The following is a 24,403-nucleotide window of genomic DNA, read 5'->3' on the forward strand; positions in this document are numbered from 1 at the left end:
ACACTCAGAATCTCCTTTAATATTAAACCCATCAGAGGCACAGTGCACAAGTAATTGCTGCCTGGTCCCGAGTAACCCAGGGAGGAAAGAAAAGGGGCTACAATTTATTTAAATGTGAGGGGTTTTAAAGTGTCTGCTGCCCAGTGCAATTAGCATTGTGATGATAAATGAAGAGCCTTATCCTGCCACTAAACATTCTGCACCCAGTGTGATGTAGCCAGTGCCAGACCTGCAGCAAGCAGCCTGTCTCCTGAGCTCTCATGCTTACAACAGAGAGGAGGGCTGGGGCCTACATATTTCATATTAAAAGGCGTAGGCGGTGCACCCTGTCTGGCTTGGCTGCACAAGCTGCTGGGCCTGGCTTTGCAGTTCCATACAGCTGCGCGTAGAGACGTCTTGGTCTCCTCATTGACGAGTCAATGTGCAGCGTTTCCTGAAGCATCCCAAGGCTTCAACCGGGTACTATGCTGCAAACACACAACTGCTTGGGCTTGTTCCATGACTGGTATGAAGCCACATAGCTCCTTTGACTTCAGTGGAGCTGTGCTGACTGCACCAGCTGAGCTTTTGGGCTCGAGTTAAATATAGCTCAGCTCACACTGGATGGACTAGGATGCCAGCGCTCTCTCACTCAGGAACTGGGTCCAGCAGCCGTGACAGGCTCCTGGCATCTGAGTGCTAGTTCTGCATCCCAACCAGTCACTGCATTATGCCAGCAAGGAATGAAGCCACTTGTGCCAATAAGCTAGAGCGTCCCTTCTCACTCATTCCAGGAGCTGAATGGTCCCTGCCGATGTCAGAGCATTGCAGTGTAATAATGGTGTGGCTTCTTTTCCTACCCTCCTGGTTTACATGGGGCAGGTACACACAGTGCTGGCTCTAGCATGAGCTCAGACCAAGACAAGGTAATATGGCTGTGCATCAGATATGACCACATAAGGAGTCAAAGAGGAATGTCAAAAGCTTGTGTACCATTTAAAAGAGAGTGTGCCGGGTTTGTAAAAAGCAATTCCAGGGTCTTTCTCAGGGGTAACAATTATTAGTCTGGCATAATTAAGATTGGGATGTAACAGAGGTGCTCAGACTCAGCACAAGCCCCCTTGACATCCAGCCCCTGAGGAGTTTTGCTTTTCCAAGCATTGTACATCTGTCCAACAGAGCTGAGCTTCTTTACGATGTGAAAGATGAATCATAGAATAATAGAACACTAGAAGGGAAGGGACCTTGAGAGGTCATCGAGTCCAGAGTTCCCTGTTATCTCGGCAGGACCAATATATGAAGATGCATAAGCATTTAAACTTCTGGACCAGACGCTGGTGGGAACATTTGTCAGGGCTAGCACACAGACTAACCGAAAGACAGTGTGGCATAGCACGTTTTCAAGTGCCTGAGAGCTGAGCTGATTTTTTAACAAGGGGCTAGAGCCTCAGCTGGTGCAACTCAGCATAGCTCCACTAAAGTCAAAAGGCCTGACATGGATTTACACCAGTCGTGGGTTTGCAGAATGGGTCCTGGCAAAAGCTTCAGGAGTACTTCAACAGAGAACGCCCTATGTCAGAGACTAATACAACCGGCCCTTTGTACATAAGAGGCTCAAGTGGCATAGGAATAAGGGGGGTATGGGTAAAAAAGAGAGACGGAAAAGCCACACATGCTGATCCACCCTCAAATGGGTCAGGCTTTGAGCTTCCATTCCAGCATTTCTCAGGGAATAACGTGGGTGCAGTGTAAGGACTTGTACATGCTTGTTGCTCAGAGCCTGTGATAAATAGCAAGATCTTAAGAAGACCACATTGCATTCAGAATTACAATTGATAGCCAAGTCCATTGGCAGATATTATTAATGATGCCAATACATATTTTTCGTCCCTACTATGCTGGTGTCTATCAGCAAATGATTATCATTCATTTTCCTGACAAATCTATCAAGATCATTCATTACTGTTCAGCAAGGATCTTCTCTTAAACCAAGATTAATGACTTTGCATTTTATCTGGCTGGCTGAGCAAAAAGGAAATGAAATTAACAGTGAGCCCTACAAACATGTCACCACTTTAATTTACCAGAAAATATTTAAAACTGTTCCTTAAAAATGTACGCTATGGTTGGCACATTTTATTATTAAAAAAAGAAAAACCCCATCAATTTTTAAGGTGATGGATGGCAAGTTAGCAAACATGATTCCACCATTACTGCAGTTCTTTGCCTAGGTTTTCTAAGGGCAAGAAAGATTTTCACACGACTCTGCCATCAAGTCAGGCTAGACCAGGGGTCAGCAACCTTTCCAAAGTGGAGTGCAGAAATTTGACCTTTTGACCTCTATGTATGGCCTGAGTACCGGTGATGCTTTTTAAAGTCACTATTAGTCCTACCTACAACGGCTTCATTAATAAATAAATAAAGCAGCAGAGCTTTGCTGTTTAGGTGGTGGCTGGTAGCACGAGCTGGTCTTTGTTAATCCACAGGCAGCATGCCCTTAAGCAAGCTCCCAGGTGCATGGGGGAGGGAGGGTGGAACTAAGTCCCACTTCACATGCCCATGAAAACCAGCTCGCGTGCCACTCTTGGCACCCGTGCTGGGGGTTGCTGACCCCTGGGCTAGACAGACTATCTTACTAATGACCTTGGGATGAACTCTGGTAAGAGGGTGACAATGGAGGATCAAAAAAAAGCAGGTATCAGTTAAAGCCGACCCAATCCTCTATTGCAGTCAACAGATCACTGGATCACTCAGGTGTCACAAAGGAACCAGCACCTCACTGCAAATGTCCATCAGAAATTCCCTGGATTAGAGGAACAGGGTGATGGTGCACAGGAGGGAGGAGGCTTGTGGCAGGAAACAGAGAGAAGAGGTGGGGCAGAAAGGCACCAGCCCTGTCTACACTAGTCCAAAGCTTCGAAATGGCCACGCAAATGGCCATTTTGAGGATTACTAATGAGGCGCTGAAATACATGTTCAGAGCCTCATTATCATGTCACTGGCCACAGCTCTTCAAAAATGCCGCGTTTCACTGCTGCACGGCTCATCCAGATGGGCCTCCTTTTCGACAGGACCTGGTCAACTTCGAAATTCAGCAGCTAGGAATAAGGGGATTTCGAAGTTCCCAGATTCTTTTGTAAAGGGCCCCTGTCTGAACGAGCTGCACAGCAGCGAAAAGCAGCAATTTCGAAGCGCCACAGCCATTGGCATGCTAATGAAGTGCTGAATGTGAATTTCAGCACCTCATTAATAATTTGCATGGCCATTTCGAAGATTTGGGCTGGTGTAGACATGGTCACTGTGGGCTGAGGCAAACTGAGTGCCTTTATGTCTACCCTCCAGCGGCTTATGGGAGTTTCTACAACAAAGGGCAGTACCTTACAGCTGGCATCAATTCCTTCCCTTTTCCTTTCTGCCACCTTCTCTTTCAGAGCTCTGAGCTGGAAGATTAAAATACTTCTGACAGCCAATTCTTAGTAGGCCTGCTCCTGCCAGTACAGGATTACGTTTCCCATTGAACAGGATTGCTCATATGCTTATAACACAAACATATACATGAGGGATGTTTCAGAGGGGTAACATAGCAGTGTTACTATGTTTCAGCAAAAATAATGAGAATTCCTGTGACACCTTCAAAACTAACATATTTATTGGTGCATAAGCTTTCATGGGCTGGAATCCCCTTTGTCACAGGCATACATCCAACGAAGTTGGTTCCAGCCTAGAAGAACATACACATGTGGGACTTTTATTTTTTTGGTAAGGGCACCATGATTTGGGTCATCCTCCCACCTCCAAGCCCACAAAAAAAAAAAAAATCAAACAAATGCTTCCTGCCTTACAGGAATGAGCAGTGTAATTACAAAACTAGTTTCTCTAGGGCTTCATCACAAAATTGCTATGTCTTCGCACTTCCCATAGGAACAGGTGAGGATGCCCTGACTACTATTCAGCACTAAGTGCATTACCTTTTCCAATTTTACTGGGCAGATCTTGAATAATGTCCATGTTACCCATTAACAAGCTATCCACAGAATGAACATAGTGCAGCAACAACCCTTGAGGGCTGGCAGTCCTCCCATGACTTCTGAGGATTCCTACAGGCCCTATGGTATTTTCATGTTAACTAACCATTCTCTGCTGCCTGATGGAAAGTCCTCTGCCACTGCACATAGCCTACTCAACTCAGACTCCAGATCTACCAACAGCTTCTGAGCATCAACTAGCCTCAGCCAACCCCAGGAGAGATCTTCTTTTGGAGATGGCCCAGTCCTAATGTGACAGCTGAAGCATGCTGCCACATGGCCAGGACTTGCTACCAAAGTACTGGTGGGTCTCTTGTGCAGCGCAAGGAGGGCCCATAGTTTCAGTAGCCAGAACCAAACTGCCAGGCTGTATGATAACTTCACAAACTGTCCAAGCACAGGCTCCATCAAACAGGACCTCAGTGCCAGGAGAGAAAGAAAGGGTTTGAGATAGTAAGCAAATTCAAATCTGGAGCACACTAAATCAGAGACAGCTTATCTAATGAGTTGCCAGCTTCCTGCCATATCTACCCAGGCTCACAGGGAGAGCCAGGCAAGGTCCCTTACAGCATACTGCAAAAGTATTCAGAGACACGCTTTAGTGAGGTGCTATGACTTATGGGGTGTTTCTCCGGCCACCTTAGTGTAACACAAGCAGAATACCAATACATACACAAGACATTTCTGCATCCCATCTCCTAAGACACACAGGCTACGTCTACACTAGCACACTACGTCGAAGTGTTTCGATGTTCTTACTTTGAAATAGGCTACTTCGATGCGTATTATCTACACATCCTCCGGGGCTGCTGCAGTCGATGTTCCTTGTCGAAGTAGTGATGGGGAATGTCGAAAGGAGCTGCCCCAGAAGGAAATGTGGAGCATCCACACGCACAATCACTCTCTGTCTAAATAAGGGGCCAGCGAAGCCTGCAGACAGGGTCACAGGCTGGACTAGCCCTTTTGGGGCAAGAGCAAGCCGCTCTCTTAAAGGACCCCTCCCAGACACATTCGGCCTGCACAGCACAAGGTCCACAGAGTTAACAACCTGTTGCAGACCTCGTGCACACAGCATGGACCCCCAGCTGCAGCAGCAGCAGCAGCAGCTCTGGGCTAAGGGCTGCTGCATGCGGCAACCATAGAGCCCCGCAGGGGTTGGACAGAGTGTCTCTCAACCCCTCAGCTGATGGCCGCCATGGACGACCCCGCTATTTCAATGTAGCGGGACGCAGATCGTCTACACACACCCTTCTTCGATGCTGAACGTCGAAGTAGGGAGCTATTCCCATCTTTGGATGGGAATAGTGATTTCAATGTCTCGCCGCCTAACATCGATTTCAACGTTGAAATAGCTTACGGCACGTGTAGACGCGACGCGTGCTATTTTGATGTTGTGCCAGCTACTTTGAAGTAGTTGGCTAGTGTAGATGCACCCTCAGTGATTACCTTGTAGCGTGGCCACTACCTTAACTGAAAGACTAATGCGAAGACTAACCTAACAGCACATTTTGGGGTGTGGACACTTCTTCAATGATAGGGGGTGGATTCTGGTGACCACAATAGACACACACATGACTTATTAAGAAAAAATTGTAATTTTTTATTGCATATTTTTAAGAAAAAAACAGTTTTGTTGAATATGTTGCAGTGTGATTTGCAAAAGGCACATTCAATTTAATCTGAGCGACTCAGACTTGTCTCACACGGCGCAAGAGTTCACATCAGTTCAAAAAAAAAAATTCTGCTGGAAGCACAGGGAAGTAGCAGAGTCATTTTTTTCATTAACCTACAGCCACTGTCTCGACAGACTAAGTAAGATTACTGCTATAATTTTAGCTGGTCTCCAGGGGAAAAAGTTTTGAGAACTTTAAAGGTTATTAAACAAGACAAACTGGCACCAGTTTCAGTATACTTTCATATTTCAAAATCAAATTGCAGCTAGACACACATTGTAGCAGAAAAGCAAGTATATTTGCTTTGTTCTTAGACACTTTAAAACCTACCACCTCCGTAGAACTGATTCCTTCATACAGACGAGCTGAATGCCAAGCAAACAGCTTTCTAAAAGGCCTATTATTCAGGAAGGGGACTATGGCAATAGATTCCATGGGGCAGATTCTCCTGTTACTTTGGCAATCTCAACACAGGTGTAATTCCATCTATTTCAATGGAACTGATCCTGACTGACAGTCACGTAAGCGAGATCAGAAAGAGCAAAGGCTTTTTTCCCCTCCTCCCAACAACCAAATCAAAAGCCACTGAGGCCCCCTTTTAAACTGACTGGGGAAGCAGCACTGTTTTCGAAGCTAATGCTCCCAGTACTGCTGCCTTGTAACATCACTGAATCACGGGAGCTGGGGCTTGATATTTGCCTCCTCTTGTCCGATAATGTTATACAGAGGCTAGAATGCCACCAGAGTACTCCAAGCAAACAATTGGGTTAATTTCTAAAGGCGAGACCCAAGCAGAATAGAGCAAGAGACTTCCTCAGTGGACATAACATATGGCTTCGTAGCCTGTGAGAGGGGTAAGCCAAGGTGTATGGTGGAGATGGATTGCTTGTAAGCTGGGAGATGAAGGTTTTCTTACAGGCAGGACAATCGAGCCCATGGGGATTACAGACAACACGCCAGCTGTGGACATTTAACAAGGACAGAAAATACCCACACAAAACCTCACACCTTTAGCCACCCATAGCAGAACTCAGCTCTTATACTTTTATGCAGTTGTTCTATTCAGAAGCCTGGATGTGTATAACATGGGTCATTTCCTATTGGTGCAAGTAGTATCTTTATCTCCAGCCTTTAATTTCTGAAGTAATATCGGGCTGCACTGGACCATTCGCACATTCCATATACTGTGCACAAGTTGTAATTCAGGTGCATCCAAACACCTTATCTTGATAGACCAAGTTACCATCCATTATTTCTAATGCAAGTCACTAGGGTATAATCCAGTGGTTCCTTCCTCCCCGCCGGTATTTTTATCTCCTGAAAAGTGTTGGAACAGAGAAGAATGGAATACAGCTTACTTGCATTACATCCAAGATGCTGCCTACACAAGTGCCAGAGACGCTAAAGGAAGCCCAGAACATATGGCATTCTGCTGACAGAGCTCAGAAATGGTTCTGCATGAGCAACAAGGAACATCTTGAAGCACGCAAGACATATGTGTTTTCGGAAGAAGACTGAAGTGTTTCATAATAAAACAGGACAAAGTGAAATACAAGTGCTGTATAAAATTTTAATTAAAAACTGGTTTTACCCTTCCACATGAATATACAATATGCTTCACAGATGGATTTCATATTTAAGCATTATCCAAACCAAAAACATAAATGAGACAAATAAAGCCTTCAAAAATGGCACAGAGGCTAAAATGTATGTAAACACTCCATGATCGTGGTGAAAACAAGGCAGGCAGGGAAAGCAACCTCATGTCAAATGCTTATTAGTGGAGTGGTGAATGTACCAGTTCATGGCACTATCACCTTTGAAAGAACACAGTTAGCTTGAAGTCCAAAAATTCCAGCTTGTTAAACGATACAAACATAAGCATCCCATTTACAGGAGTTCAGCAAAGTGGATATTGCTTATTTTAAATGGCTATGCTATGAACCCCTCATCTATGGCCTTGGGGTGGTTTGAGGCAAGATATTGAACAGTCCTCAACAGACTGAACCAAGTTCCCTTTCTTTTACATCACCCTACCCATCCCAAGTACACATCTCCAGCAAGTCCAGTGTTAAATGAAAACCTGACTAAAGAATAGCACCTCACCCTGTGCTCTGAAGGCTGGTAAACTTTAAGGAACCAAACAGCACAAGTTCTACAATCAAAAACTCTCCATTAAAATATGTTAACCTGGAGGCCTCAAAGCTTTCAAAGCCAAACACAGCACGAGTAACTCAGCTGATAGCAGCCATCATAACAGAGCAACGTGGGGGAGGTGGTCTCAGATGGCTAAGTCCCATGGCTCTGTATGATCAAAATCAATCATCCTATCTGGATGGGAATCCATAGCAGAAAGAATGCATGACCTCTGAAGCTGAAATGCCAAAAGTAAGGTTTACATTTCCTGCAGATTGTCATCCAGAAAATTATTGAAGATTTCAGAATAGTTTCCTTCTGAAAGCAAGCACATGAAACTACAGGAATGGTACGTGATTGGGTGGTCATAGCTACAATCCACTCAGGGGCTTCTTTGTTAAAAGACTGAGACCAAGATATTTAAATATGAATGGATGTATGAGTGATGATCCCTGATGATGGTCTGTGTGTTTGATCTCCCCTGTAAGATGGAACTAGGAGTGACTGGAAGACCTTAGTGCCCTTTTCCTAGAATATAAATTGGTTTCTTATGGTACTCAGACTTGATCTAAAATGACCTCCCTCTTTACTGCATCACCTCCATCAGTGAGGTAGTTAATTCAAGTCAGCCCAAAATAGTTGGATCTGGTGGTTTTGTTGCTGGAGAACAGCTTGGTCACTGACTTCAAAGCCTAAGGGGTTTTCCCATAAACCTTTTAGAGAAAAAAAGAAAAAAACCCAGAAGTCCCTGTCGCACTCCACAACTAAATCCAAATTTTAACTCTTCTCAACAATAATCTTTGATAACTTTTATCGTTCTATTAATGGGCAAGTCAAAACACACTGTCAAAATAAGTACAGTTGACAGACTTCATGTGATCTAAAACCTCTCCATTAAATGATTATATTTATATACTGGGAGGCCACTGGGGGAAAAAAAATTGCACAGTTCAACGTTTCTGAAGTGCCATCAAGGCCAGGATTTTGGAAGACGACAATTAAAGAGTGGTAGAATGACTCATCAACTTCCACTCTATGTGCAAAGCACATTTGGACCTTGATTTTACTATGAGCAATTAATACACAGCATACGTATGCAAACATATATGCATATATGGGCTTGTCTACACTTGCCCCCGACTTCGAAGGGGTCATGGTAATCGGGGCGTTGGAGATGTGTGCCTCAAAATTTTGAGGAGTAAAGGGACTTTGAATTAGTGCAGGCACTTCAAAGTGCCCGTGGCTACACGCATGCTGGCACTTCGAAGTTGCCGTGGGGGGAGAATTAGATGAATGAAATGCTGCATATTCACCACAGCACTTCATTAGCAATCTCCCATTGCCCTGATTAACATATCCCCTTTGAAGTTGGGGGCAAGTGTAGACCCAGCCTATGAAATATAAGGACCTGTAAGAGTAAAACAGACTCCAGTAGGAACAGTGCAGGAATAGATATGCAAGGTGAAGACCTAAACCAATGAGGTTGGCAGGAACTTTATTATAATGATTAGTCTCTAATCGACAAGTAATCAGAATTGTACATTCTGCTTCTCTATGGACTCTGTCAGAGTTAACATCAGACTCCCTCTTCAGCAAGAGAAGTGCTTGTTTAATTTCTGATTGTTACGTGATTTTTTAAAACATAAGACATTGGGAGATCTACAGTAAGTCCCTTTTTATTGAATAGGAGATGGGATTTGGTGAGGTTATTTGTTTTGTAACAAATTGCTTCTGTAATAAATTCTCTCTCAGTACGTCAACAGATTTTTCCCTGTGTAGGAGAGCTATAGTTTCCCTATCTTACGGATAGGGTAACACAGGCACAAAGAGGCAGGCCAGTTCACCACAGACTTGCTTCCAGTTCTGTTACCTAACCACAATGTGAGGTTACTCACTTTGCGCAGCACCCGGAGTTCATGGAGATGTGTTGGGATGCTCCATTTCAGGTCTGCACACACCCTGTGCTTTTAGCTGAGATTTTTTGATAGAAGTACCTGTTCATCCCGCATGTTCCCAAAACATCTTCATGCCCTGTGACCCAGGCTATATAGGGCTGAGGTGGGAGACAATGGTTGTCACTTTCTTCTCTCATACAAAGTCCCATAAAGGAAACTCTGAATCCAGAGGAAGGTTAGTGGAGCTCCCACAGGGACACACATGTCAAAGAACTCCAGTTAATGCACATGGGGAATGACCATGCCTCCTTCATTGAGCAGTATCATATATATGCCCCACTTAGTGACTTCTTAGCTGTAACCCCTCACAAAACCAGAAGCTTCAGAACAGAGACCAGAACAGAAACAGGACTGTGTTGCCTACTGCAGCATCTGACCTTAAAGCATGAGCCAAAGTGTAAGGGCTGGGAAAAGCAAGTACTGAGGTCCACTTTGCAGCATTCCGGATTTATGCAACTGGACTGTCCTCAATTAAAGCTATAATTGTAGACTATGATTGAGTAAAATCCCTGGCTGGGACATATCATTTTTTGTTGGCCCACTTGCACATAGAAGATGCCACTGCTGGTTTTCCAAATGGTTTAGCATGGCTCAAGGAGAGCTTCACTAATTGGCCATGTCACCTGTGCTGAAGCAGAAGTGTGCAATATTGCCAGGAGCTTCTGAAAGGAAGGTGAGCAAGAAAGAACTGAGGGTGTTATATGCACACAGCCACAAGTCGCCTCAGAATGGAGTATAAGGAGGAGCAGGGTGCACACAAAGTCTGAATGGGCCCGGCTACCAAAAATCTCCGATCAGAGGCACAAGGCGTACGTGCACCTGAAGTGAAGCACTCACAGGGACACAACTCAACGAAGACTAGCTTCTCGCTCCAGACAACAGAGTTCTTAGCTTTCTGTTGACTCACTGATGACTTCAGGTAGAGAAATCTCAGAATTTAGTGTGTGAAAACCGAAACATACAGTACATGCCACCTGGAGTACTTTCCTCCTCAAATGAATTTAAATCAGCTCAAATTTTAAGTCTAAAAACTTTCAGCATCTTCATTACCCAAGGAGTTCCACATCATTCGTTCCACCTGACATTCTCAAGGGACCATGCCATAGCTTCTATCCTTATAGCTGGGAAGGTAGATAATGCTGATCCTCAAAGGCCTTGACACTTCAAGCCCTTAATCACTACAGGGCATTGCTGAGGGAATTTTTAACGTGCCTGCTATTTAGCAAAGAGCTGACTTTTGATTGGGCCCCATTGCTTATACAGTTTGGTTTTGCACAAACTAAGTTTCAGACCCAGGGGAGTTGTAACAAAAGTAGCCTCAGTTTGACTTCCTAAAAGAAAAGTAATTACACTGTGTCACAAACCATACCAAAAGGGCAAATAATATCTGGTTAGAATACACATGGGTGAGGACAGTCTGGGGAAGTGGAAAAAAAATAAGAAGACTGATGCAATAAACACTAATTCTCTCCTAATCTATCCCATTATTTCTAGATTTGAGTAGGCAGTTTTCCTTTAGGAGGCAAAATGGTGGTGCTGGTGGAATTATCCTACTGTCACTAACGCACCACTTTGTGGATGGCAAAAGATAAGGACTAAGCACGAAAATGCTATTTAAAGCTTTGCTTGGGAACCTAGAAATTTGCATTCGACAGAAGGGATTTAAATTGTGCTGGAAAGCCAGGTGCACTAAACAATCACAGTTTATTACTATGTTGGTTCACTGCCTCAGAGTATACTTATCGCACACTGCAGTAGCAGAGGAGGATCAGTCTTCTCTGCACTTGAGCAATATGCATATTAATAGAAGGTTAGCCAAGCACACAAACAGGAGAGGAGGCCAAACATTTGTTTTAAAAGCAGCTTGCCTGCAGATTTCAGATGGACAGAATTGTGTAATTCAGGGCTTAACTCACATTTTGCATACAAGTGTCCCAACAACAGAAATGAATTCCAGGCCCTCGTTCGGAAGAAAACCTTTAGCTTACAAGCACAATCCTGTCATCGGAGACAAAGTTAGCCGATACTGATGATACTAGCTAATTCTAGGAAGCAAAACGTCTATGCACACCAGTGGAGCCTGGCTAAAGTTCAGCCAATTCAATTTATTGTACGAGTTATGCCATATAGAAAAACTCCATATAGACACTACTCCTAGCCAGCAAAATGCAAATATAAACACTTTTCCTCTCCCTTCTTCCTAAAGAAGCCCAGACTATGAAAGCCTGTAGATTCCCTCAAAATCTAAACCAGGACTGCCACCTTTCAGCTGGGCTAAAATGGAATTGAAGTGTGTCTCTCCCCGTCTTCCCCTTCCCTCCACTTTCTGGTTGCACTTGTGGTGCAGGGGTCTCAGGTCTCACACACAAGACGGCACATCGGTACTTTCAGTGCCTCTCGTGCATTTAACTGATGGGGCTGAAATTAGTAACTCTTTGGGCTGAACTACCAGAGGTGGGGTGGGGACAGTGATAAGCGCTCCTAGACCATGGAACGAATGGGCCAAAGAGCAAGACAAAAGGCATCAGACAATACCCAAAATATTCTTAGTCCAGATCCTCCCAATCACATCTGTCCTGCTGAGACCACAAAGGAAGCTTGCAGCGGATAAAACTTCACAGATAAGAAGCAGAGTAAATACGAGACACATGGAACGTGTGCAAAGGCAATACCCACTTCTTGTCCTGGAGGTCTACCATGCCTAGGGCACGTACTGGGTTTGCTCTGCTGACTTGAGTAGTAGTAATGTGTATGCTTACAGTTTTCACTCAGCTGTGACAGGCCAGGAGGGAGTAGCAAACAAGAAGGGGTGGAATGTGTTAGCAGAAAGACAGGATTCATGGTTGCAGTGCTCACTCACATTCCTGGAAGTCGTTTCAACATGCACTTGCACTGTAGATTTTGGTTAGGTCACATAGTGGCAGACAGCCAATCAAGTTCTGCCATGGCTTTTCAGGATCCATAAGTGGTCTTCCCAGTTTCTTCCTGTCACCTTTTCATTGGTCAATTTTATTTCTTAAGAAACTAGTGTATTACAGATGACTAGGAAGCCAAAGACAAGCAGCACAATTTAATGGATGAGCACAGGGCAACGATCCAGAAACTTGAACATGCTGCCTGCTGCTGTGCAGGTGGGTCTCTGGCTTTGGATATATTGGTGCTGTGCTCTTCTATTTCTAAAAAGTCACTTAATAATGCTTCTCTGCATGGAGTTTGGGAGGATGAAATAACTGGTTAATCTTTATTTTGCACTTTGAAAATCTAAGCACCGTAAATGCCAAGGAGGGTCAAGGGTAGGAAAATGAAGAAATTAATACAGTGGTTGGTTTAGATGTTTCCAGGAGGAGAAATGCCTGGACTCAGTACAGTTCCTCTGAAAGCCCCTTCTTGAGGCGGCAATGCACATCATTTCAGCATGCTACCTGATAGACTTACTCACTGCTTCCTTAAATCAGTTATCTTAGCATTAAAGCATGGGTAGGAGTAGGGCAATATTTAGTCTAGCCACATATGCTGACAGGTTACTGTCCAAGATATCTGCCATCTGTGTAACTACTTTTAGCCTTTGGCCAAAAACAAGCTAGAAGAAGGCACTAGTGGAACTGAATCTGCCCCAGCTGTCTGCTTCTGCAGTAAATGAGCCAGGCTACATATTTGTTTTTCCCACCTCAAATGGAAGCAGGAGATGGACACACTTGCCCTTTAAATCACTCAGCTTTTTCAGTAAATGGACAGCTTGCCCTGGTCTGTTAATGTGGGGGCTGTTTACTGTGAGGCTGAAAAGGTTCCCTCTCCTGGGAAAGCAGCTAACCACTGCTGAACATTTGGTGGCCTTTAACAAAAAGATGCAAGTTCTGCCAACACATCCCCAGCAGGCTAGTAAAGATGGGCTCCAAATTTGGTGGGATTGTGGTGCAGGGACATCACAATGCTTGCATAAGACATCTGCTCATGCCAACAAGCTGCAAAAGTGATCCTGAAATGTTTTAGGCACTGTAACATTGGGATGCCGGAAGAGCTATTTTTGTCCAATATACAGGTAGTTATTTTCAAAAGACTTGACATGAATAATAAAAACTTCATGGTCCAGAGTGCAAAGAAACACTTTCAAAACCGCTTCAGGATACTATCAGAATTTTTCCCTTCTCCATTTCTAGGCCTGTAATATGCAGACCTTATTCTCTCTAGCTCTTTAAACACTGGGAAAGATTTGCATTACAACCCCTTATACTTACATTGTTAAGCAATTTTAATGACTGAAATAAAATTGGCTGCAACCAAAGCCCGCACTGGTGACTGATAAGAGCATCCAGTTTATTCAGAACTTGCTTCAGAACTGAAATGAAGGTGCGTGAGAGAGTATCATCCCAAGTTCTTAAGGGAACAATGCGCCTGCTTAACTTCAATTGTTTCTGATTTTATTTTAATATTTTGCTTTTGGGATCCCTGCCTCAAAGCCCCACTAGCTCATAACAGTTCTTCCCAGTAAACATTACACGCTAAAAAATTGAGTACAAATAGTTGTTTTACGCAAAAAATATTCTCATTAAAAATAGTGACCTTGTGTCCAGTACACTTCTGCTTGTATTGCTATCAGGAGTGTATTTTTCTTTTGGAAATTGTGCCAGAAGCTTTTTTGTACATGTTTCTGTATATTTTCTCCAGGCTGTCTTCAAAGATAGCTCTGTGGGGTTTTCCTTTATACACAGCTGCGTGATTGGACCAATATTCGCTATCATCCAAGTGAACAGTGGCATTCTGTAGAGCTGATGAACTGTTAACATAAGCAAAAACAAAAATGATCAGTCTAAGGGAAAGAGGAAACATGAGTTTGCAAATGCAGTATCAACCCAAATACATTGCTGAGAAAGTGACAGAAGTAGAAACATAATTATACCACAATTATTTAACAGAAGCTTGTGTTATCAAAATACAGAGTCTTAGTTCATGTAACCAAGTACCCTCCTAAACAGAGGCAGAATTCTCTTTGAAACATAAATGTGGTTGCTTTACTGTATTTTGATTGGCAGTGTGACTAGGCATTGAGCCTTTTGCAGTAGCTACATAGGATGTGTGTCTTTTGAAGGTCAAAATGCACCCATAAGCAGCTATTTCAATATGAAGACAACCTATTCAAGGTAAATTAAATTACTTCAGCTGCAGCTATAATGTGTTCTATCCTCACCATCTCAACTTAAAAATATATTTTACCAAATACATTATGATACAGCGGCTGTGGAATGTTACTCATTTCTTCCCCTTATATGTCAGTGTTTTAATATTTGTAAGAAAAGATATTCCTATATCAGTAGCTACCAGAATTCATTTTCCTAGAACCATCAAGTAGAATGTATCCTCTGAAAATCTTCATTACCAAGCACTGACAAATTTTAATGCATTTATATATAAGCTTCATAGTTTATTTGCTTTCTGTTAGAACCTTTGAAATAAATCGTTTCATTATAATAAAACCAGCTAGTTTGATTTTGTATTACTATATTTGAAGTTAGAGCATCAAAAATTAAGGGAGGTAAAAATCAATTCTGGGGTAAATTTTTCAAACACACCTAAATGACATAGGTACCCTTGAAATGTTTGCCCATATTCTCTTAAGGTTGAGATTCCAACCCTACCATCTTCTGGATGGGAAAATAAACTGGAAGGGTTAAGTTCACTGGTGGCTATTTTTGTCTAGAAAATAGAAGTAAGATTTGATTTTACAGGTAAATTTCAAAGTGTTGATTATGTGTACTTGCACCTTTCTAGTCCAGAACTTTCTCGTCTGGCAACATCCATAATCCATCATGCTTTTAGTTGGCTGGCTGGCCACTTGATGTGGCCAAGCTTCCTGTGGTCCCGTAAAGTTTATTTACAGCCACCAGTCCTGGCTTTCAGTGTTCTGTGCTGTTATTTAGCTGTAATTTATGCTAAACGTCTTCTAAGAGCCCAGTAAGCAGGGAAATGTTGGTAACATGCTAGAAAATACTGATCTCTCCTGGTCCAACAAATTTTCTTGTCCAGCACTGGTCAGGTCCCAAGGGTGCCAGACTAAAGAGGTTCAACCTGTATACTGATCAAGCCAAGCTAGACCACTCCAACAGGGTGGCAACATTTCCAGGTATTAAAATTCTGTCTTGAAGTTAATATGCACTGTATCAAACAATGTGACAAATGAATGAACCAGTGTAGGTTAAATTATTCACGAGTGCATTTTTGGCTAGCTATAGCATCTTGTATTGAGGTTTCCACTGAAAAGTGCACTTAAAACAACAGGACTAGGGTATGGAAGGAGGACAGATTCAGGGCTAGATTTCTAAACACTGAGCTTCCTTTTTGCACATGATAAACAGCAGGAATAATGTTCCACTAACACTTATATGCTGAGGCACAAAGAATGTAATTTGGGAGCCAGCCTATATGAGGGAGGGAGGTGAAAAGTGGTGCTCACATAACTGTAGGCACAAGGTTGAAAAAATGCATAAAGGGACTTAACCTCCTCCCATATGCCTCCACCCCTCAGAAACACAAAACATACCCTGGTATTTTAATTCAATTGACCATTTGGAGTAAATAGAAATAGCTTCCGTTGCCATCCAAGCAGAAGTGCACTTTACATCTTTGAAGCGTAAGAATCCAACACAGAGAACATCAAATCAACAAGAGCCCCTCATAATCTCACATTGAATTTGGACAGTTCTGTAAAATTTGAGGCCTCCATGAATTCGGCTAGGTCAAGATAGCAGAGTTGTATTTTCATTTCCCTTGAACATATTACTCTCTGTCTTCCAGAAGAGAAGTCACACACCACAGTCCAGCAAATAAATATCTTACTAAAATAATGCACCCTTCTCCTTCATGTATACAACTCCACAAACAGTTCTACTTCTTTATTTAACCAGATGGCTTTCTATAGTCTGTATTTGCACTACTTTCTACTAGAAATGTAATTTGCGACAGAAAAACACTAAAGTTCCTCATGTGCTTTCATTCAAAAACCATCACAATGGCAAACATGGCTGACTTCAAGAATGAAAGTAACATCAGCAAAGTCTGTATCAAGGTCATGACAAACCATTAAAGCTGTCTATTTTGGTGTGTTTCCATTAGTCACTTCTTCACTCATAAGAGATCCAGCAGCAGTATGGACAAAGATATGACCATGTTACAGAAAAGCCAGTCTCCTCCCTTTAACTAGAAACCATCCTGACTATCTGAGCTAAATGATCTGGAAATTACACACATAAACTATCAACAGCAGGATTTCTGCATACAATGCCCCACACTGAAATACCTGTCATACGCTTTTATCCCCTCATACATCTCCTTCAGGAGTCCCAAAAGTTCTTTCAGAGTGAGTCATACACTGAATATTTCAAACAACATGGACCTTTTCCATACACTAGCGGTTTTCAAGCATCTACTTTACGGCAAACGTTTGGTCAGGCAGTACCATGTCCTCCTCTGAACTCTCCCTCTGTCTTTGTATCCTGTTGACAAAATACGGAGCAGTCAAATTACCCTTGAGTTCTTATGTCTCTCCCCCTTTTGTGGAGTGGAATTAGTGGAATTAGTTTTGCCAGTGTCTAACCCCAAGATGTAGTACTCTCCCAACTTGAGTGCCCCATTCCATAGCCCATCATTTCTTGATGTTTTAGTACTGGGATTCATTGGTGGGTTTTTCCCAGGGCTTGAAGTTTCAACCTTAATCTCCAAGCCACTTCAATACAGAGACCTGTGTACACAGACACAAGATACTCTGTTTGCTTCAACTTGTGAGGGTAAGGGAACATAAGTTATATACTTAGGATAAAGGCCTGGTTTAAGTATAGAAGGTTACCCAAAAACTTGTGTCACAATTGCTCTAAAACTTGATACAAGACAGAATTATTATTGTTACTCTTAATTACACCCTAACTGCAGAAATTAAAGTGTAGGGTTTCTTAAATGAGGCTAACAGCAAATCACTATGTTATAACATAAGAATGGCCATACTGGGTCAGATCAAAGGTCCATCCAGCCCAGTAGCCTGTCTGCCGACAGTGGCCAGTGCAGGGTGCCCCAGAGGAAGGGAGACCAAAGACAAGGATCAAGAAATTTGTCTCCTGCCATCCATCTCCAGCCTCTGACAATCAGAGGCCAGGGACACCATTCCCACCCTTGGCTAATAGCCTTTTAATGTTGAAAGTTTACTACACGGCACAATATTAATGTTCTTCCTATCTGCACTTACAATGACAACTGATGAATTTGGCAGTCATTGTGAAAGTTTACATCACATTTAAGTGAGGGTACCTAGCTATTTTAGGTCAAGTCCATCTAGATTTAGCACTGCAACTCTAGGAGTTTAAAAATAGGAAAGACCTAATAATATTTTATATGTATATACTCCTTTTCATCCTCAGAAATCCCCGAATGGTTCAGAAACTACAGAAAACTCTTTTATATCCACCATTCATTCATCTGGAATGCTCAAACACCTGGCACTTTAACCATAAGTACATTTTAGTCGCATTTTCTGTAAGTACAGTCTTTTTGTTTGTTTCTTAATATCTAATCATGTTTTTCTTTGGTGTTTTGCACTGCTAGGTGTACTTCTCTATTATCCACAATATGTGGATATCTGGCAACCTGTCGGTCCCGAGGCTTCCAGATATGAAAGAGTTTACTGCATCACCAGAGTACTCCTGTCCTCTCCCCACATTGAACCACAAGCATCTGCAGGGGAGAGGACTGCGAGGAATCAATGCACTGTAACAAGTTTCAGAGGAGGTAACCATGTTCACCTGTTCAAGCAAAAACAATGAGATGTCCCATGACACCTTAGAGAACAACAAACTTGTTATTATTATTCCACTCTGAACTAGAATGCTGGAGCAAGATCCTGATCAGAGGAAGTGAGCCAGGAGACACCAGAGCTATGTGAATCAGATAGGACTGAAGTTTTTGAGGGGTCATCTGAAATACATATACTAAAGTGTCCATTACTCTGTTTGATCCACCCTATCACAGATGAAGCATAGAGTAAAACACTTGATATTAATTTTTTAAAAAGTCCTCACGAAAAAGGTGCCTCAGTACAAAGTCTCAGGTTTCACATTTCTGTGACTTGAAAGATAGCCAAATACCTCTTCAGAACACAAAATTTGCTCTCTGGTTGATATTATAAAACCCAAATCACTGCCCAAGGATAATTCTTCATGACCATTTAAAGTCCTGAAAATAGAAACTGAAGATTACACTGATAGTGACAATGTCAATCACAGCAGCAAGCAAGGCACAATGATAATTAACTGTATTTTGCATTGAGGTTAAAAATCGTAGTAGTACTAAATTGAAAAGGCGTTTCGCTAGTTTACAGCATTATACATAACTTCACATAGAAAAGGAATTCCTTAAGTATCCATTTTGTAACTAGATTTTAGCAGTGTGGTATATGTGCTGTTTCTATACCAGTTACTGGATAGGACAGTATATACAATAATAACTGAACTTCCTACCTGCTTTTTAGTTCACTGCCACATAATGAATCTTTACACGAACCTTCTCTTGCCTTCTTTGAGTCTTCTTTCAATGAGTTACTCTCATCCTAAAAAACAAAAATCAAATCATCATTAGCCCGGTTTCTGATTACAATAATTTCATTTAGAAATCATTTCTTTCTATTTAGTAAATGACTATTAAACTGCTTACATTTCTTGAGGGAGAAAAAGGAAAAGGTGTAATGAACCAGATACTACTTATGTTCAGTTTTAATTAAAAACACTGGAACTCAGCTAATAATTTTCAAGTAATAAACTGGAAAAAATGTCCAGGAGCTGTACATCAAGGGCCTGTGCGGACGATGGTAGTCACTCATGCTTACTAAACACACACAGTGTTGGGTGATAGAAAACAGGCAGGTGGCAGCACTGCATTTGTATCTTGCAGAAGGAGAAAATGGAATCATAGAGCTTTGTCAGCTCACCTTAATATGTCATTGACACAATGGATTTTAACCAGTAAGTGGCACTCTAGAGGACGAAAACTATTTACTCTGGGTATGTGAGACTGAGAAGGTTATGTCTTTAGTTTACCAGACTTTAAGGTAACTGTGATGTATTTATGGGCTCTAGAGAGGTCATCTTAAAAAGTAACTACTTGGGACTCTGCATCTTCCAAGTGCTTAGCAAACATTAAAGAATTAGCCCCTGTGAGGAAGGTAAAAGCATAATATCTACTGCAAGTTAGTAGCACAACTAGGACTAGAAGGACTCTTCCCTTCCTTAACAACACGTATTGTGCAAATATGGAAAAAAGGATTGCACAGAGGTAAAGTCAGAGGATGCTTTCTAGAGAACACACTTATCCTTCATATATGTTGTTAAAACAATCAAATTGGTTGAGAACACTAAACGGGGAGCGAGGACAGTGAATATACAGAAAAAGAAAAACAAAATGGAGAGCAAGCTGAATGGCCTAGAACTGTGGCAAGACTAACACTATGTATTGTGGAGAAACACAAGATAATGAGGGTGTTTGTGTAACCATTCTTTCTTGTGTAACCAAGAAACCTAACTCTGCCCTTAGCAGTCACATCCTACAAAGTACCAAGCAGAAGGAACTTAGTGCAGTGATAAACTCTTAAATGTTTGCCACGTGCAAATTAAATTTTGGAAGATGTAAGAAGATGAATCAAATGTAAACCAGAACTTGCTGTCTGAAGAGATGCATGACTAACTGAGCTTTTGGTTTGCTAGCAGGTCCAAAAAACAAAAGCAAATCAATTCCAGTGTCCATTGGATCAAGGACTGGAACCCAGGTGAGCCCTGTAACCACTAGGCTCATACTATATAGTTTTTCTTAGGGCTTGTCTACACTTCCGCAAAGATCAACTTGGTCACGGTCGATTTCCCAGAGTTTGATTTCATGAACCTGGTAAAGACAAGTGAAATCGATCTGTCTGGGGTTGGCAGTCAACCCCTGCACTCCTTGCTATTGTGAGGAGTAAGAGAGGTCAACAAGAGAAAATGCTCTCATTGACTTTCCTTGGGGAAGACAGTCACAAAAGTTGATTTCTGATGTGTCCACTCTAGCTACACAAATGCCGCAGCTAGAATTGCATCTCTGAAATCAACTTTCAGAGCTAGTGTAGACCTGACCTTACTCTCTCTCTGGCCCAATGAATATACTATGTAGAACATCTGGTGGCACCCAGCCTTCTGAAGCACACCCTGAGTCTGTCTTCTCTTCCAGATATCGGTGTACTGGGAACCCAGGCACCCTCCTGCAACAGGGAGATGACTGAGAGCCCCACCCAGAATAGTGATAGCCTGGTGGTTAGGACATACACCAGGGAGATCGGAGTCCTCATTCCAGAGAGGGGATCTGAACCAGAGTGACAGTATAAATGGCAGCACCATTGTCTTCTCTTCAGCTTTGGGACTGGTACCTAGGTCTCCTTGTGAAACCAGCCCAAAAACTCAACGTTTCCTTCCAGTTAAGAGAAAATGGTTTATTTCAACACTTCACAATTTTTCTTCTTGCTCTCAAATGAAACAATTTCTTGAAATTTAAACAAAGCCTCTGAATGTTTGTTTAAGAGGAACTTATGTTGCCCAATTCTAGTTTTTCATGATATAATGAGCTCTATAGTTGCCACCTTTAGAACATGCGCCAGAGTTCTGGTCACAGGATTTTAAGATGACACTACAGATATAAAACCCAGCAAAAGGCAGCTGGATGATGCTGCATTTGATCCAACGACTGCAGTTATTTGGAAAGCTTAGAGACGTGAGGCCCAAGCTCTCTGGAGTAACATGAATTAGAGACCCTTCCAAAGGTATAGCTAATTTGGACAGGAGTGGAGACCTCTATTTCCTATATGCTAACTTGTCTCCCCTTCCCATTTGCCTCACCTATGTATCCTATCACAACTAATGGATTTTTTCCATCCATGTGCAGAATACATTTTTATGTGCACTCAGGGATGTGTAGATGTGCACCACCAATAAAAACAAGTGGCCAGCTGTGGGTGCTCAGCATTTGAATTTCTCCTGGGTGGCCTCCCAAGCACTCAGCTTACAAGGAACACTGATGACAACCTAGATTTTGAGCTCTCTAGGACAGGAAGCGTCTTTTTACTGGGTGTGGTACAGCACCACGAACAATGGGGCTCTGATCCTCAACTGGTGGCTCAGGAGACAGTGCCACACCAATTATTAATACACATTACATGTTAAAAGCAAGTCTTTGGTTATTTAAATGAACAAGCAATGGGAACATGAATAGAAGAGCACAGGAAGCAGATTTTTTATCTGACAGTGAGTCAGTTTATAAAATTACCAAAACTAAAAGAGGCCAGCCTGCTTGATGTCCTGCCTTCCTGTTTCCTCCAAATGGGTCTGACTCCCACCTGCCCCCTAAATGGGACACTCTCTTTGGGGAAGAAGAGGAATCACAGAGACTTGCTTTATCATTGTTAAACACTGCCTATAATAGTCCATCCAATGAACTGCAGAAACAGCCACACTTGTTCAAGCCAGCACAGCACAGCACAGCACAGCACACCCAAGCAAGTTGGAGTGAGCATGTGAGAGAGAGATGGTTCAATATGGCAGCAACAGACAGGAACCGTCTTGTGCAGAGGCAGCTTTGGAGTGGCAAGAGGCTTTTTAATTATGACTTTTTCAAGAATGGGCAGGCGGAAAAGGGATGCTTGGGGGAAGAGACTCACATTTCCCAGTTTGTAGCTCCTCTTTAAAATCTATAAGCCATTTATAGTTTTATGGACAGACAATGTAGCCAGCCATAACACTGGTTTAGCAAACCGGTAAATCCTTTTATCTTAGAGTGATGGTCTTGGTGTTCAGGAGAAGCAGTCAAGAACTATTGAAGCCCATGTAGGCTGTGCAAACTTTCATTACAGTAGGTGCTGGACCATCATACATTCAATTTGCCACCTTAAATTCACTGGAACATCAGAAGAAGCTGACCTGAGTTGTACCTGTTTTTGAGTGTTTAGAACACAAAAAAAAATCTTGTATTTAATGGGCTGCAGTGTAGCTCACTCAAGATCATCAAGTTCATGTACAATTTAGGACAAGTACCCTATGTGCATTTACAGGTGGTCAAATAGTCTTGACATGCACAAAAACAGCTTTGAAAAATGTCAAGAGTGGACAAAGATCAGATTTAGAGACTCAGTTCTCATACTGGAATGCAAATGGATGGACATTAACATCCATAAATTAAATGCATTTTAGTTACTGTCTACACTTTAAATCTGGGAATTCAGATGGCGTATCTTTCATTTGACAAGAATTTCAGGTCTGCTTATACCCAGCTTTGTAAATAAATTTGTAAATTAACAACTAGTTATCTCAAATTTTCCCCACCCCTAACCTCCAAAAGAGAAGTCACAAGAATTCATGAATGTGATTTTAGGCTAATCTGTAACAAGTTATTATCTCTTCATATAAAGAAGCCATATATAGCATCATTAGCATTAAATGGCACTTTTCAGTAAAGCACAACTCATGAAAATCCTAGACTAAAGTCAGAGCAGGTACAATTTAGCGTGCAGCTGACAGACATCCCCAAGAATACACTTCAGATGACAGGCATCACTCTCAGAGGGTGTGTCTACACTACAAGTGAACATCCTTACTGGCCCATGCCTGTTAACTTGGGTTAAGGGACTGAACTCTTTTGTCTGAGCTTCACAAATCCAAGCCAGTGGGCACAGCTCCAGCTGTGGGCTTTATACCTGCCGCAGTGTAGATATACTGAGAGTAGTCTGTAGTGTAGACATACCCAGAAAGGCTGCATGGAATTAAGAGTACCAAGCAGGGGAAACATGTAAGAAGACCTGACATTTAGAGTGGATAAGGGAGACAAGGAACAGTAAACAGGAAGCATGGCAGAACACAGTGAGAAAGCTAAGTTGGAGCTGGAGATGAAGAAAACACAGAATGGAGCCCTGTGGAGAGCTTTGTCAACATGGAAGATCTCAGCAGATATATTTTGGATAGATTAAAAAAGGAAGAAGAAACAATGGGAAGGCCAATAAGGAAGAGGAAGGAAGGAAATTACTAGAGCGTGGACTATTATGTTGGCAGCAGGCATGAAAATAGTCTAATTTTGGAGGTGTTTTAAACAAGGAAATGACAAGTTTTGGCAATGGTTTGGACACGACAGAAGAATTGAAAATGACACTAGACATGAGAGCCTAGAATACAGAAAATACAGTGGTGGTATGAACCAAATCAGGAAAAAAAAAAGAAAAAAGAAAAGACAAGGTGGGGTAGAGGAATAGCCAGATCTAGATTCACTACTGTGACTTGAAGGTAGCAACAAGATGCCGAATTGGAAGTAGCAACGAGAAACAGAAAAGCAGATTTATGGATAATTGTTGTAAACATAGTCATGGATGAGATGACCCAGAGAGAGAGAGAGAGAGAGAGAGAGTGAGAAAGGGTTAGAGCCAAGAATGGAGACCCAAGAACGATGACAAAGAAGAGGAGGAGGAGAAGATAGTGCCACAGGGAAAAAAATATTGCACAGCTCTTTAGAAGGGAAGGAGAAAAAACAAGAACACAGCCCAGTGATTCCAGCCCTAGGATTCAATGAAATGGAAGAACTGGTACAAATAGGCATT

The 24,403-nt window shown here is 42.3% G+C and overlaps 1 protein-coding gene across 1 annotated transcript in view; it reads right to left on the reverse strand.

Annotated features, from left to right (window-relative positions):
* Window positions 1–13,880: 13,880 nt before the first annotated feature.
* Window positions 13,881–24,403, reverse strand: part of SPATA6 (spermatogenesis associated 6) — a 53,326-nt gene continuing 42,803 nt past the window's right edge. The window contains exons 12-13 of the mRNA XM_075002824.1: window positions 19,266–19,354; window positions 13,881–14,542 (exon numbers count right to left, since the gene is read on the reverse strand). Of these exons, the coding sequence (XP_074858925.1) occupies window positions 14,362–14,542; window positions 19,266–19,354 (270 nt within the window). The 3' untranslated portion in view covers window positions 13,881–14,361. The remainder of the gene's footprint in view (window positions 14,543–19,265; window positions 19,355–24,403) is intronic.

Source organism: Carettochelys insculpta, chromosome 9, assembly GCF_033958435.1.
Source record: "Carettochelys insculpta isolate YL-2023 chromosome 9, ASM3395843v1, whole genome shotgun sequence".
Lineage (NCBI taxonomy): Eukaryota > Metazoa > Chordata > Testudines > Carettochelyidae > Carettochelys > Carettochelys insculpta.